This window comes from Synchiropus splendidus, chromosome 4 (genome assembly GCF_027744825.2).
Source record: "Synchiropus splendidus isolate RoL2022-P1 chromosome 4, RoL_Sspl_1.0, whole genome shotgun sequence".
Taxonomy (NCBI): Eukaryota; Metazoa; Chordata; class Actinopteri; order Syngnathiformes; family Callionymidae; genus Synchiropus; species Synchiropus splendidus.
In genome coordinates, this window is record NC_071337.1 from 26,266,115 (window position 1) to 26,282,502 (window position 16,388).

The 16,388-nt window shown below is 41.1% G+C and overlaps 1 protein-coding gene across 5 annotated transcripts in view; it reads right to left on the minus strand.

Moving 5' to 3' along the window:
• The window catches only part of dgki (diacylglycerol kinase, iota), a 54,766-nt gene that overhangs the window by 4,028 nt on the left and 34,350 nt on the right, over window positions 1-16,388 (minus strand). For 2 of the 5 annotated variants that reach the window (XM_053861517.1, XM_053861518.1), the window contains exons 5-33: window positions 16,327-16,383; window positions 16,181-16,249; window positions 16,036-16,104; window positions 15,822-15,938; window positions 15,543-15,617; window positions 15,195-15,290; window positions 14,254-14,336; window positions 13,434-13,494; window positions 13,121-13,234; window positions 11,366-11,491; window positions 10,166-10,244; window positions 9,920-9,975; window positions 9,653-9,715; window positions 9,188-9,261; window positions 8,844-8,955; window positions 8,692-8,778; window positions 6,606-6,718; window positions 5,758-5,820; window positions 4,132-4,232; window positions 3,990-4,069; window positions 3,819-3,863; window positions 2,539-2,608; window positions 2,171-2,211; window positions 1,978-2,102; window positions 1,839-1,864; window positions 1,716-1,753; window positions 1,424-1,544; window positions 865-901; window positions 338-437 (exon numbers count right to left, since the gene is read on the minus strand). In XM_053861517.1, the coding sequence (XP_053717492.1) occupies window positions 338-437; window positions 865-901; window positions 1,424-1,544; window positions 1,716-1,753; window positions 1,839-1,864; window positions 1,978-2,102; window positions 2,171-2,211; window positions 2,539-2,608; window positions 3,819-3,863; window positions 3,990-4,069; window positions 4,132-4,232; window positions 5,758-5,820; window positions 6,606-6,718; window positions 8,692-8,778; window positions 8,844-8,955; window positions 9,188-9,261; window positions 9,653-9,715; window positions 9,920-9,975; window positions 10,166-10,244; window positions 11,366-11,491; window positions 13,121-13,234; window positions 13,434-13,494; window positions 14,254-14,336; window positions 15,195-15,290; window positions 15,543-15,617; window positions 15,822-15,938; window positions 16,036-16,104; window positions 16,181-16,249; window positions 16,327-16,383 (2,298 nt within the window). The remainder of the gene's footprint in view (window positions 1-337; window positions 438-864; window positions 902-1,423; window positions 1,545-1,715; window positions 1,754-1,838; window positions 1,865-1,977; window positions 2,103-2,170; window positions 2,212-2,538; window positions 2,609-3,818; window positions 3,864-3,989; window positions 4,070-4,131; window positions 4,233-5,757; window positions 5,821-6,605; window positions 6,719-8,691; window positions 8,779-8,843; window positions 8,956-9,187; window positions 9,262-9,652; window positions 9,716-9,919; window positions 9,976-10,165; window positions 10,245-11,365; window positions 11,492-13,120; window positions 13,235-13,433; window positions 13,495-14,253; window positions 14,337-15,194; window positions 15,291-15,542; window positions 15,618-15,821; window positions 15,939-16,035; window positions 16,105-16,180; window positions 16,250-16,326; window positions 16,384-16,388) is intronic. The other 3 variants (XM_053861519.1, XM_053861520.1, XM_053861521.1) reach the window with 3 other exon arrangements.

Consider the following 16,388-nt stretch of genomic DNA (forward strand, 5'->3'; position numbering starts at 1 on the left):
ACTGCGTGTTACCAACTTCCTGCTGCTGATGCCACGCGCGTGCAGATAAGAAATCCCTGCTAGCCAACATAGAAGAAAGAAAAAGCACATTGCTTCGGGCCACCTGTTGCGGGACGTTTGGTTTGGAAGCCACAAAAATGCCATTTCACCTTTTGTCTGGTGATTAGTGCGCATTTGACAACAGCGACAGAAGTGCTTATTATATTTACTTGGGCGTACAGAAAGGCTTGCAAGAGACATCACAATGGTGTCTGCGAGTTCCACACGTCAAAGTAAATCAAAAATATTTATGACTTTGTAGGACTCACCCTGTGATTGAGTGTGTGAACTTGTTTACCTGGAAGTTGGTTTTCTCTAATGACGCTCCGGCCTCCACCAACAGTCGGCACACGGCGTGGTTCTTCTCGCCGGCAGCTTTGTGTAGAGCTGTGTCTCCTCTGCACACACACAAGAGCACACTTCAGTGTTGGTTTTCGTCCAAGTCAACATTTGATACTTGTTTATTGGTACCTTTACAGTTCATAATTAAAATTCCAAGCCCTCTGCATCACCTGAATCTCAGTTAGCAGTTCACTACACTGACTGGACAAAGTCAAACAGAGCAGACCAGTAACTTCACTGGGTTAGAGCACGGATTTACAGTTGAAAAGAATGATAATCTTGGCAGCCAAATGCAACTTCAAAATAACTACAATTGTGAAGTCTGCTATCAAGTCTGTTATGTGCATTTTCTCCCAAACTGCGTTGTTACACAAGTAAATAGACAGATTAGAGGTGTGGAAGGAAATCTGGAAACGTGGCAGGAGGGTCAGCAAACAAACAACAGTCACCGTAACAGACAAGTGTTGATGAGACAGAACGTACTTCTCTCTGTCGGCCAGATCCAGAAGCACTTTGGAACCTGAATATAAAAACAAACAGAAAACATCAACCAATGATTAACAACTAATGAGAATGAAAGTAGAAAACCACACACTTTTACCCCCTGTGATTGAGCTATATTGGTTTTATCAATGCAAGAGCTTTAAAAATCTCAGGCACAAGCAATGCGCTCAACTGGACAGTAGGTGGCAGTAGCGTACCGAACTGGATAGCACCACACAGGCAGCAGCTTGTTCCTAAATATCATCAGTTCCTGGTCACATAACTAACGCTTGCTAAAAATGTCATTTAAATACTTGTCAATTTTGATGACAAACAGGCAGTAATAGTAATAATAATAATAATAACAATAGATTGTCTGTATTCTTCCCACAATGGTTGTTACAGCAGCATACAAACATAATAATAATAATAATAATGACAACAATAATAATAATAACTCCTATGACCTGCAAATGTAAGTTTCAACGTTTTTTGAGTAATAAAATGTTAACTAAAGAAAAGAAAAATGAAAACAGCATCTGTGCTGTCAGTAACTCACCCTGCTGCAGGATGTAGCTGACCAGCTCAGTGTGTCCATTCTTGGCAGCTTTGTGCAAAGCAGAACACCCGCTGGAGTCCCTGGCCAGCAGGCTGACCCCTCGATGGACGCACCCCGACAGCTGACGGGAGGACAGACACTCATGAAGGTAATATTGGATCTACATTGACATTCCAATGACAGGAAATGACCTTTGAGTCTTTCTAATCCATTTACAGAGTCAGTCATTTTAATGTGACACTGGTCGAATTAAGGAAACAATGAGGGGACATGAAGTCACAGAGAGCCTCACCATGGAGAGATCTCCTGACGTCGCCGCCGCCAGCAGAGCTGTAAAGAAACACACACAGACGCGGGTAATAATTAGATTAGATGTCCTTTGCTGATGAGTGTGTGTGCCATCTGACGTACATACCTTGCTCCTCAGGCGTCAGGGGTGTCCTAATGAATGCAAAATGAATAAAGTGACGTTTAGGCAGTTACACAAGAGACAAGAAGGAACTAGTTTTATACAAATGTAATTCCTTATCCTTCAGGTTTATCAAGTGACGTACCCAGCAGCCGGTTCAACCACAACATCCGGCATCCCAGCCGACGTCGCTTGGCTCACCACAGGTGCCTCGTGGTCCAAGATAAACACCTCTTCTTGACAGATTTCCGTCACAAAGTGAAGATGCTCCTGAAATCACACACAGTTATTGGAGTACAAAATGAATCCCTTTTTATTCGACTGATTATCAAAGGTACCTGAGCTTTGTCGATGCGGTAGAATCGATCAGCTGACGTGGCTGCAGACGCACACAGAAACCAGCATGTCAACTACGGACAGTTTAGTTCTCATTCTTTAGTCAACTATGTCCTCAGAGATCAGATGTGTGATACGGTCTCCACCTCCAGGGCCACGTGTGGATCCGTGAAAGTGGGGAGCTATTACAATTATAGCCACAGGACTAAATGCTGTTTCAGTCATAAACTTGAATCAAAAGAGATCATATCAAGCCAAGAGGGCGTTAGCCCGTCATTCAGGTCAGGTGACTCAGCATTCCCGCTTTTTATCATGAAAGAAATCTACCAAAACAGTATTTTATCTCCTGTCAAGGAAATGCAACACTCACAATCTAAGAAGCTCCAGTTCGGGGAAAGTCTGCTCGCTGAACTGGTTCTGGGGAGACCTCGGCTCTCGTCCTGCACAAAAAACAAAAATCACATTTTCGACTAGATTGTAGTGAATGAAAATGAAACATGTTCATTCTAGATGACTCAAACGTAGAATCTATCATGAAGCAGTTGTGTGGTTTCAGGTCAGAGGACCACTGGTGAGATCAAGTTAGCTATTTAACAGGAGAATTTGAAAAAACAATAAAAATAATAAATGTAAACAAAACAAAATCTTGTTCTTAATTTTCCCAGTTTGGGAACAAACACCTGTTTGTAGGTACACAGTCCCAACTACTGGGATGCCGTGCATGTTCAGTCACCCCTCTATCATGAAGTTGCATCAGGAGTTTATGAGTTTAATTTGTCCAAATAAAAATTTGCAAAAAAGTTCCATCTCCAAAGATGTCAAAAAGTTGGAAGAATGAAGCACAAGAGAGAGAGAACCGTGCAGCCCGGCATGAAATAACACACAACAGGACAAAGACAGAGTGGCTCAGATTTCAGTGTCAAAATGAAGTCACACATTCACATTCATTAGCTGTGAGAGTCAAAGCACAAGACTTTGGAGCAAGTCATCGCAGACAACTTTTGTTTTGCTTTCCCTTAGTTCATTAAAAACAAGCGAAATGTGTTTTTGTCTTACAATTCTAAAACGTTTACGTTACATTCAACAAACATCAGCCATAATGTGTTAGTTAGCATCTTCTGATTCATTTGTTTCATTAGCTTTTAAAGAATAAACAATATCACAGACAATTAGTTATATTTGTATATAAAGCATGAGTAATGTACAAACTAATATGATTTCTATACGTTATCTTGCATTTTAAATACTACTATATTTTATTTATTACTAAAAAAAAACATCAACATGGGTTTAATGGATTTCTTTTTAAAATAATTGGATAGAATAATTTAAATGATTATAAGAATCTGTGTTTCAGATCTGAAATGTAACAGCATTATATATCTTAATGATTTCATTTTATTGATAGATATTTGATGTTACTTTTGATGTTATGTGAAAGTGTAATGTATATACATACTTCAACACCTGCATTTAATCTGCATTTTACCGGATAATTATAATTCATGATAACAAAAGACTTTGTTTCTCAATTAAATGCTTGTTTTTTTGTAGCCTGGTAAATGTGTATGCACAGCATAAATTAAGGAACTAATAATGTCAGTGGTAAATTTCAAAAACACTGTCTATATGTTGGGCAGTGTCGTGTACCTGGTAGTGCACTCTGTGGCCAGTAGATGTCGCCTGGTGTAAATCCTATCAAGCAGACAAGTGTCAAGGTTATAGAGCAGGCAAAGCATTAGTGACCGAACAGCAGCTCGCTGACCATCCAACACTCGTGCACTGGGACTCAACGCAGTGACGACAGTGAGGAAGACTTACCTCTTGCAATCTGTCGATATACAGTCGACACGTCTCCAGGTCACAGTCTCCTCTCACCACCACGATCCCGACTGGGATGGCTGGAACACATTCAAGTTTTAACAGCCATCGCACAGCCAGTGGCAAACACAGCCACACTTACAGATATCCCTCAGCCGCTCCTTGTCGTACTGAAGCCGGTCGTACTCCTGCAGGCAGATGCGGTTCACCCGCAGACGGAGTCGTTCCGGCACTGCGTGAGGACTGAAAGGAACATGCGTGTGCATATATGTACACAGAAGGACATCAACAGTGACCATGCTGAGCTGTTGCACAACACACACAAACACCCGCACACATACTGATAGTTAACAAACGCATGGTGCATGTTGTCATCCAGGTCTTTTCGTGTGAAATATCATGTGACTATCAGCCTCCAGTATGACACTTGACTAAATGAAAAATAATGTGCTCAAAAGAAAGCCAAACAATGGAGAAGGTCCTCTTTCCAGCGAGCGGTGGACACTGAGGGGCGAGGTCACAGACACATTAGCAGGAAACATCCCAACATGACATGGCAGAAGCACAATGGGCAGTGGGAGCGCTGCACATGCTGACATGCTCACACACACACACACACACACACACACACTCACATCTACATATCCAAACATGCACACGCATTACCACACTTGCACAATGACTAATCCAACAGACGTCTTATCAAAGCATTCTCCATGTGCTGCCGACTTCATTCTTGCTACGAGGCTTTAAAATGGCTGATAATTGTGAACATTGTGAACAACATAGTTGTCAAAATGAACATTATACTTGCACGTGTTGATTTAGGGGTATAACAAGGACCGCATATCTCATGAGAACAAGACAGGACGAGGATTTGATTTAATCTAGTTATGTTGAGAAACAAAAACAAGATGCACCAATTACTTTTGATAAACAAAATTTCTGATAGTCTGCTTCAGGAGTTAGTACAAAACTACATGTTAAAAAATGGACATTTATAATTGCATTATGCATGTCCAACAGTTGACATGAAACAATGAACGATTTAGTCAACAAATGTGTCAGGCGATTTCTAGCTGATTCATTTGTCTTGTTTCGCTTTGTTACGTGGTGGTGAAACCCATCGTTTTTTGAGATTTCAGGTATTTGGTCCGCACGTATCCCTGTTGCTGCCTTCACACTCCTGTGCTTGGAAGCCACCAAAGGGAAGAGAACATACGTAAGCAAATCGCTCACAACACACAGACTTGGCAGCTACTCTAACATCACCTTTCCTCTCAGCATTACTGCCCCCCCACAGGTCACAAGTATGATGTCTAGATAACGCGCGGATTGGCTTGTTTAAAGGAGACAGGTTTTATCTTACGGATAAATGTTGTCGGAATTTAATCCTGTAGCACGATATCTTGTCATACCCCTACTAAACAGGTTGTAGCATTAGCATATTTCTCATTCTAGTGTATTAGCATTTGTGATATACATCTAACTCAGATGTTGACTCATTTTAATTGTATTGACATGCTTGTTTTTTAAATTTCATTTTAGGTTTAAGAAAATTATTATATCTGATACGTACAAAAAAAGTCTTGCAGATTATAAAACATCCTCCACAGACTCAGGTCTTTTTCAGTACTGTTTTTGAGAATTATGAGGAACATTCTTATTTGACTAGAATGAAGCAAAAAGTCAGCACAAACATTCACAAGTCCACACACACACACACACATACCGGCAGTGACCGCTGACACAGGGTTAAGGTACTTACACAGAGAAGGAGTCAGGGGGAGCAGAGAGGCGGCGCAGATCAGCTGCACACACCTTCTGAATACTACGGCCGCACACAAACACACAGACACACACACAGAAGAGAGGGGAGTATGTGGTTGGAAGGAGGAGAGAAGAGGATGAAAAATAAGGGAATAATAAATTAAACGAAAATGAAGACGGAGGATTAAGAGGGCGTTAGGAGGTGAAAATTATAGGAGCGGGTGAAGAAGTAAACAAACAGAAACCATAAATAATCAAAGAGATGGTATTAGGAGGAGAGGATGAGGGGAGGCAGATGGAGAGATGAGCGACAGGAGCAGAGAAGCCCAGAGGTAAATAGACAGACAGTGAGAGCACAGTACAGCAGCAGAACACAGAGCTGACAGCAGCTTATACTTCTCTAGTGAAGCGTTTCAGTGCTGAAATACAGTCAGACATGAAGACCTGAAGAACATTAGTGCTACAGAGACGGAGGGATGCTAGACCGACTTCATTCTTATATTCTACCTGGAAAGTAAGGACACACACTGACGCTCTGGCTGGGATCAGTTCCTCACGTGATGCACGATAAAAGGTTGTCTGCTCAGTATTGAATGTCAGCGTGTCATTGGAGACACTGCAGGCTCTTATTTTGATGATTGGAGTGGACATATGGCTGCTTTGATTGTGGTTTGGCAAAACAAAAAGGGATGTGGGACACAGAGAGGAGTGGATGTCAGCTCCCACTGAACAGGTTGTATGACTCACTCACATCAAGTCGGGCTTTTACAACAGAGCTGGCCAGGTTCCCGTGTCGTGCGTGCGTGCGTGTTTGTGAGTGCGTGTGTGTCTAAGTGTGTGACTCACTCGTTGAGCAGGGGTACTGAAGTGCGTCTCTTGCTCTTCTGGACCATGTTGGCCTGGTTGCGCAGAGAGATGCGGAGGGTGGACGGTGCCAGTCGACACGGCTCGCCATCCACCTGTGTGACACGTGGAGGAGAAGGCAGCTTCAATTATTAACACATCACAGCACAAAGCTGTCCTACTGTTTGAACTTGTTACAGAGATGACATCACCATGGGGAGTTATTAGCAGGGCTAGTTATGCTAATTGGGCCAGATTTAAAAAACAATACGCTCAACAGCCACTATTGTTGCATCTCAACTGTGCCACAGTGAAGGGTGCTACGGTAATAAATAGTAGCATATAGGTCAGAGGATTTTATGAATAGAAAGAAATTCAAACCTATTAAAAATTGTATACAATTTTATACATTTTATACTCGACATTACTTGACGCCAGTGTAACAATAAAATGAATAATAATAAGACTATTAAACGAAGAAAAATGTTACGTAACTGAAGCATCATATCAAAAACAGACTTCTACCTGTGAGTATACCTTCCATGTCCTTGCACTTTTCATGCATTCATACCTTCCATGCATTACAATTTATCCAATTAAATCAGGGCTCTCAAGTTTAGATCTCAGCTCATATAGTGAGATTGGCAGGATGGTGACGGGACGCGTAGAAGTAGGACGAGCAGCGTGAACAGTGTGCAATACCCAAGTTACAATGGTTTATAAAGGTTAATGAACACTATTAGGGAAATGATCATAGATTAGATCTAATCTAATATAATCGAATCGAATCTTGCATAAGTGACATTGTGTAGAGTAACATGTATGAAAATAGTTCTAAAAAATAGGAGGGGGAAAGCCTTGCAATTATCTCTGTTCAGAATACATTCGCTAAATATGTGTTTAAATCAATAACTAGGAAATTCATATTGAATATATTGAAAGTTTTGGTCCATCTTTACATATACTGAATGAGGTAAACTGACACCACTCTAGCTTCACATTGAAGTCTGGATATTAAAGAACTTGAAGCAACACTGAAGCAAGAAATATTCATCCATTCTCAAACTGATCAATAAAAGTTCATGAGTCCATGAGACGTGTCCACGATGACCCACCATAGTCTGAGATCTCTACAGCATGCATCAGTCACTCTTCCCTCTGCTCGGTGTAGATGCACATCTCGACCAATTATGTGATTTAAACAAAAACAAAAAGAGGGGGAGGAGAAATAAACCGGCTCCTTAACATAATTTACTGTACCTCAAAGAGCCAGCTCGTAGAGGGCTTTGTTGCAGTACATTCCGCTCCATATATATTGCAGTGTCACTCCGTGGACGTTCTTTTCATGTGTGACAAATACCCTATGTTGAGTGTGAGCGTGAACTAATGGAAATGGAATGTTTGTGATATATTTAACGCTATTAAAGCATCGAGCAATCTTTCCAACCAGACCCCTTTAAACGATGGCTGAACTGACTGCTGTAAGACAGCCAACGTTTTTCTCACTTAATACACCTTCATGCCAGCAAGCAAGCTAACAACTCAAAGGCTAACACATCAGCAAACTGTTAACATACTGCAAAAACAGCATGTCATTGAAAATAATATTGATCACAGTGAAACTACTTAGCAATGAGTATCATTAGGAATATTTTTTTTGTTTGCTTTTAAAAAGACAAGAGAAGCTAACCTAGCACATGAGTTTCTCCTCAAAATATAACTCCTGGAGATTGAACTCCTCTGTAAATCCCAAACTGAAGCTACTGTCACGGTTTAGAGAGGGGCATCCATAGTCCGGCCAAACAAAAAGTACTCCATAAAGATGAATTACTGGTTAATATGCTGCTAAAACACTGAATGAAGTTGATTATTTAAGGTATCATATGCTCCTTTAGCTAAACCATAATTGTCACAAGTTATTGAGACAAAATGTATCATTTCAAATTGAACTAAACAAAAAATGTTTGTTATACATATTTTTCATGATGGACAATTTGAGAAAATACAGTTACACCGGAGGAAGCGGCAGGCCTTAGTTAGCAATGAAATGATGGATGTCAAATCTGTTTTTGTGTTGAAGTTAGCTAACCTGAACTGGCATGGTCTTGAATGTCGTGAGAACCACCTCCCTGCACTGGTGCAGTCTCTCCCCGTGACCTCCAACCTGCAGCGCCGCCTGTAGGATTAAATGAACCAGAAATCAGAACAGGCTAACAAAAAGGTACCAATAGTTTTTCTCACCAGAGACGCCATCGTGAAGCCGATAACTTCAATGCAGCCGTCGTCGTGGCGTTGCGGCTCAAAGTCCCGGTGGTCACCCGTATTTCCCCATGGCATGGTGCCAGCACAGTACCTGGACACGAGCACCATGTCAGCGCGAAAAGAGGAATACGACAACCGGCTTCGTTTAAACACACGTCAGTCTGAAATTCTTGCTGCAATTCTTTTTGGTGCAATAGGAAGCAGCTAATGTTTTCCTTAATGCTTCCTTTTAATTTGATGTTCATTGTCCCAACTGACGCCCCTGAGTGTGCGCAGCTTTATTTTATGAACCGAGGGCGCACAGTGAAGTGCTGCTCATGTACCTGGGAATGTTTAGAAACACGATGCACTGGAATTTCAGCTCCTGGATCTTGGGGGTTAGATCTGTACCATCACACTGACAAACAGAGAGAGAGAGGCAGCATCAGCAACAGCTTGCAGGCGAGAGCTAGTGCCATCATTTCGGCAGACACCTTAGCAGCCATAGCAGAAGACAGGGGAGTAGTGTGTTTTGGAAAAGTGAACAATGTCATTGGGAGATCGACAAGGTGGGAAAAAGTCTTGAACTACTTGATTTGATGTTTTTTCTACGATAGTCCAGCGCTCACGAGTGAGAAACTGACTGTGGAGGATCAGTGTCGCAGGGACCGTCACCACCGGACGAAGGTCGACACAAGAGCAGCTGAAAGAGGCTTTCTTAATCACCCCGTCGACCTGCTGCCCAGACATGTCGACAAGGAAGACGATACACACTAGGAGAGAGAAAGAACGCGTGTGTTTCCACTCACCACCACTTGGACATGCTTGGACAAATCCCTCGAGCTTCTCTGGAGGAAATCTGAGAAAGCAGCCTGTATACAAGCACACACACGCACAGACACACTGTTAAACTATGTTCACTAGTATGTCATTTGGCTCCTCTTTACGATATTCTTAAGAAAGTGTGATAACTTGATTTTATTTGAAAGAAATGCTTTTGTTTGGATTTCCTGTTTGAGTCTAAAAAGATGTCAAAAAGTGAGTTTCTGTTGTGTGCGCTCGAGTGCAAAGCTCACCCCTGCATAGAACATCTTGTTTCGGAAGCGACTATTAAACTTCTCAGGGTTGGCCTCTGCACAGAGAGAGAGAGAGAGAGGGAGGAGAATAAAGGGAGAGTGCATTGCAAAAATGGTCGTGCCAAACTTCATGCATGCTTGAACAAACATTGGAGGATCCTTCTCATCTTTTATTTAGCTCTGGATAACACTCTGACGAAAGTGGAGGACGAACTGAGGAGTCACAGTGAAATAAGAGCGACTCACCTCTGGATTCGTGGAACTCCAGGGTCACATGAGCGTCGAAGCCCAGGCTGAAGTAGTTGTTGAACACATTCAGAGGCAGCTGAGGACCCCGGGAAGTATAGAGATGTTACCGATATACCCAAGTAGCTTTGCATAACATGAGTCGGGGTCAGCAAAAGATACTTGAAGGTGACGGTTTCACAGGTTGCATTTCATCTCTGGAATATTCGAGACCAGACTCAGGTGAAATAGGTGTAAATGAACAAAGGTATGAGGAGATTAAAAAAGTCATAAAATGTCAAAGGAATAACAAATAGACTAATAGAAGACACTAAAAATCACCAAACAACTGGATATACATAAATATTTGTGGTGAATAAAGTTAATAGTGATCAATACTTGAAACCAGAATGATCAAATTTAAGTTGAATCCGTACACATAATTGTGAGCCAACTCTTAGCTGTATTAACACTTTTTGTGCTTCTATCCTGAAGGTATTAAACTTAAATCTCCTTTTAGTTTGCTCCACAATGACTGTTTAGGGTATGACATGCAATTAATCTGCATTATTTGAATCAATTATTTCCCCTTTAATATATAATATCTAAATATGAATAAATGCTGATGAGTGAATTACTTTACATACATATCTCTGTGTATATATATATATATATATATATATATATATATATATATATATATATATATATATATATATATATATATATATATATATATATATATATATATATATATATATATATATATATATATATACGTACCGAACAGAGATAAATGTAGGGAAAAAAACTCGACTAAACACATAAATAAATGGAATAAGTTTTAATCACAAATGAAAAAAGGCCTCATTAATTCATTGACACATCACCAAAATGATAATTAGCTTCTTTAGAAGAAGTTTCTTGTCTCCATTCTTTTTCTAAAGAATAATATGATAAATCTTACCAAAAAGCACTTTATTTCTAAGTCAGCTACTTTCAAGGCCATACAGGTATTTTTAATTAGTTCTGGTAAGATAAAAAAAATGATTATATTAATAACCAATGAGATAACTTGCATAACTGCACACATTCTAATGAATGTATTTCATTTACCTGATAATAACAATTCCTCACAGTAGTTTATGAAATGTATTTCGTCTAACTCCCAGACCATAAATGTGACTGTTGTTCGGCCCGTCAGCGCTGAACTGGACCGACCTTCTGAGTGCCCTCCTCTGGCTGGCCGCCACTTTTCTCCACCAGGAGGTTCCATCTGTCCAGCTGCACCACTGACCCGTCCTCCACATGACACAGAACCTTGGACACTGGTTCATCTGTGTAGCCCTGTGCACAGATGGACACGGACATCTTGAATGGACAATCACTGCTGGTGAGGACATGCATAGCTGGCATGTCTGGGGCTGAGAGAATCCAAGATGTTCCCAAGAGTTCTTGTTTGTGTGACAAGAAAATTGAATATTTATCATATTTGTTGTTTTGCTTATCGTGTTTTCCATGCATATATATTACAAAAAGGACTGTGATATGTTATGCACAGCCACATTCAACGCGGTTGAAAAACAATTTATTCAAGGACTATTGAAGCCAAGCAGAGTGACGGAGAGAGTCCCTGCATCATTTAGCAAGTGGTCATTGACATGGATGAGAACATGATAGAGATGAGGAAGCAAAAATTAAGTGACACACACAGACACTTATTCATAATCTGCCTTTCCCACAATCACACATCAGTAGCATCGACCTCCCACAGCTCCCTCTCATATTGAGAATTTCCTCCCTTCATACTTGCTGCATTCAGCTATGACGACCCTTTTGAGACACACGCATGCGCGCGCACACACACACACGCACGCACGCGCACTCACACACACACGCACACGCACATCAACAACAATCTGATGATAGTAGCGCTTATCAGCAGGCGCTCACAGCGCAGGTCTGACAGCAACACACTTCGAGAGGCAGCAGGTGCAGCGGTGAGTAACAAGCCAGTGTTAGGGAGCGATGAGGGATAAAAGGAGAATGAAAGCACAAAGCCGGAGAGGCGAGAGAACCCGCAGGAGCCACACAAAGGAGAAGATAAATAAAGTAATTACGCGCCACTGAAAAGATGATTTTTTGCTGAGCACAATCGTCTTTGAATGTTGTTAATCCATCAGGATGGCTTAGTCATCAGTGAATCATCACCTGGCATTTTATGTACAAAGCAAAGTTTCTTAAAGGCAATAGTAAGCACATTTTGATTCATAACTGAGTTAATACTTACTAGGAAACGTCTTATTCAACTTGTTGACTAGATGCATTAACTAAAAAGGTACATGTGTTTTAAAATCGATTTATAAAATCGTACCTTAAATAAACAGGGCAAAAAACAAATACGTTACTCAGTTACTATTAAGTTCACATACTGGAGTCCCAGCTACTTAGGGCAGGGGGCAAGCAATCACAAGACACATGCAGACAAACAACAGGCACAACTCCCATTTATCCTCTGGAGGTTTTTAAATCGTGAGAGGCAACCAGAGTGTGTCAAGGGAAACAGAGAAAGGACACGGGGTCACACAGGTCCCAAAGTGGAATCAAACCCACACCTGATGGTGTTTCTTTGAAAGACAATATTTGTTGGAGTGAAAATGATGTCAAGTTAAGGTGATGCTCCTCTTCATTGAAAGACAGTTCCTGGCCCAGTAATAAATCAGGGATGAGAGGATGAGCTTGACAGGAAGTGCACTCTGGTAAACTTCCTGGAATGTGGGCGACAGACCAGTGGCTTGTCAAAAAGTCTAAAACGCGAGTTGTCAAATGCATCTTCATTAAGTCCAACATGCAGTAAATATTGTATATAATATTGTAATGCGTAACTAAGGCAACATTTTCTGAACCACCGTTCCAAAAAAAGAAAAAGTGTGCAAATGTGTCCTCAAGTCGCAGAAGTCAAGGCGAAGAACTCACCCCACCCCAGTTGAGCGTCCTGGCAAGGTCATTTCCTGTTCCCAGAGGAAGAACAGCGACCGGAGGCTGGGGGTTCATCTGCAGCTCGTCCAGCATGGACAGGATCCAGCCCACCTACACGGAAATCATTTTTCTGGAATTAACATTTCAGAAAGAACCTTGCTGCTTTTGTAGAAGGCAGGCGGGGACACGCAGCTGCATCAAGGTAAAGCTGCAACTTGGAACCCCAGACTACATTGCTTTTGAATTCTAATGTGTCATTGCAGTAGTTTTGATGTCTTGGGGGTCAATGACAATACTATTTCATAATTACCGTGCCGTCGCCACCACAGGCCAGGATCCTCAGATTTGGCACTTTTCTGTACAACTCCAAACTGAAAAAGGAAGAAGTTACAGTTTACAGTTACTTTGCTTTTATGGCTGGGGATTTACAGTCAATGGAGACTGATTTGAATACTTCTTGAACAATCCCATTACAGCAGACAGTATTTGCTATGTGCCCCTGGAAGCAGAAAACCAGGACTTAAAGTAATTTCGGAACAATTTGCTTCAGAAAGCAAATAAAACCGAGACGTTTTTCAATGAGGACGGTGGAGATAAAGATTTCATAAATGCATGCAGCAAGTTTGCTGTTGTTAAGTTAATTATATGTGAAAATGACACAGGAATCTTTTTATTTGAGCTCGATGGCTGGATCAAACCATGCTGCAGAGAAAGTGCAAAGACCGCCAGTCTGCTCTGTTCCACCACACATCAACCCGAACATTACTATTATCAACTGGCAGTGAAACTGAAGCTCAAAACTTCACAATGATCATTTATTTTTTCCCTTTGAACTGTGCATGGTAGTGTTGAATAAGTGCCAGCTTTATCAGCCTCATCTGGAAATGCAGTATATATTTTCTTTTGTAAATTTTTCTAATAGATCTTCTAGGTATATTACTGCATATATTCATTGATATTTTCCCCATCTTTTGACAATGATTTTTCATACGTTGATTAATTGTTTTGGATCAAAAGGCTTGGTTACAGTTGTCACTCCTAACTGTGAGTTCAAAGGTTCAAAAACAACCATTTAGGGTAAGCTAGCAGTTAAAGAGTTAAAGGAGTAGGACACACTGTAGGACACTTACGCCTCTCGAAGGCCGCCCTGTGAAAGGTCGAACACCTGCCGTGGATTCAGGATCCACATGAACATCTGTAGCACCTTTGCACCCTGAAAGAACAAAGGTGAAGCAACATCATCACTATGGACAAAAAACAGCTTTGCTATGACGATACACTCTGAATTTGGCTTTTCAAAAACAAAAATAATATGAATTATATTTACTAAAATCATGACAATATTTCATGAATAATGAGCCAGCTGTGACAAAATACACAACAAATATTTTTCTACTACCCAAAATATGCAATCTCATAAAGAAAGGTTCCTTCTCACATTTAGAAAACACAGCAACTATGAACAACAGAAGACAGCAATTATTACAAATATGATGATTTATGATAAATGCAAGTGCGTTTCCTTATTGTCTCACTGATTATTTTTACACCGCTGGCAGAATAAACCTGGTGCCAATGGACATCATCTGAAACTGACAGGCGACTAATGAAATGTCTTGACATATTGTAATAACTCATGTCGCTACATGGTTGCACGCGAAAGACTCATTAGCTCCCTGCTGAGCTGTGGGAAGAAAAAAATGCCGCGATTTGGTAAATTACAAGACCGATTAAACAGCTCTCACTTGTTATTGTAATTCAAAAGAGGAAAATACAGAAGAGCAATGTGAAAATTCACATTCGAATATTCACACAGCACACTGGCTTTGACATTAACAACTGTCTTAAAATAGTGATAGATTAGACGATGCTGGTGGCTAAATGATAAGAGAGGTTTGTCTGCCAGATTAAAGACAGCAACATCGCAGTACGTTGACTACACAACACTGATTTGCTAGTTTCATCCGTTCGTGAAGGAGCTTATTTGAGATTTCTACAGTGTATATAAAAATATAATATTTTCCGACAACATGATCCAAAAATAATCTGCGGATGTTGCATCATTGCTAACCTGATTGCCCCCACTTTTTGGGTTCACAAAAACAAGGATGGGCTTCATGAGGGGAGAGGGGAGAGGCTTCAACATGAACGGCCGCCATTTGGACTCCTGCGAGAGTAAAAACAGACTATTAAGACAGGAAATGATCTACTATAATCAGACAATGCAGTCAGATAATGGAAAAATGAACAAATCCTGCCGTAATCTGTGTCGCACTAACATTGACATTCCATGGGTTTAAATGACCAAAGCAGAGAATACTTGGTTATTTACCCTCCGATCACTCTATAAACAGCAATACGAGTGTGTGAGTAGAATAGTCATTTCAAGCGTTTTCATTCTATGTCCCATCCAACTCACATCCAGCCCCTTCTTGCTCGCCCTCCGCTTGAACGACGTCCTCTTTTTTCTTCTGGCAGAGTTCTTCAGAGAGTTCTGGGGTTCACAGACACACAGTTGGGTGTTCAGTTCACCGTGAAAGCATGTGAAGCGACAGCTAGGTCGTAGTGTGTCTGTGTGTTTGCGTGCATGCATGCACGTGCACCGCAGACAAGCGGGTTTCCGTCACATCAAACTTCAATTAGCGTTTTAGATGGAGATGCAGTCTCATGCTGACACTCAGTGTGTTAGTGTGAACACCTGTGGTTTCCTGACTTTGATAATCCAGGATGGAGGTACAATGACTCCGGCGTGCGCCCCGAGCGAACATGGCTCCTCGATCTGGTGCAGCATGAAACACGTCACCTTGTTGTGGAACTGAAACGTGAAATAAAATCATCTTTATTGAACACATTCTGTATTTACATCTCTATAAATGTTGAATAATGTGACATTATTTGCGGGAGAAACTTACAGCTTGTTTACACCAGGAACAACTGATGGCGATGATTTCTTTACTGTGGAAGAACTTCTGTTGGAAACTCTGTCGAAACAAAGAAGTGTACAAGATAGTATCGTGAAAGGTTCACGTGAATGAGCACGCGTGTGAGTGAACAAACCTTTCCACACTGTCGGCACTTCCCTTCTTGCCTTCGTCTGTGCACCCAGTGATGTCTCAGAATATTCTGCTGTTGGTGTGAAGAAACATTGGCTCATTCCTCTCACATGACAAATGAACCAAGACATGCTTGACAGAGAGACTTACATCTCTCAGACATCGGGATCCCCCCTCTCGGAAGGTTGGTTTGCATCTGAAGTTTATCTGCA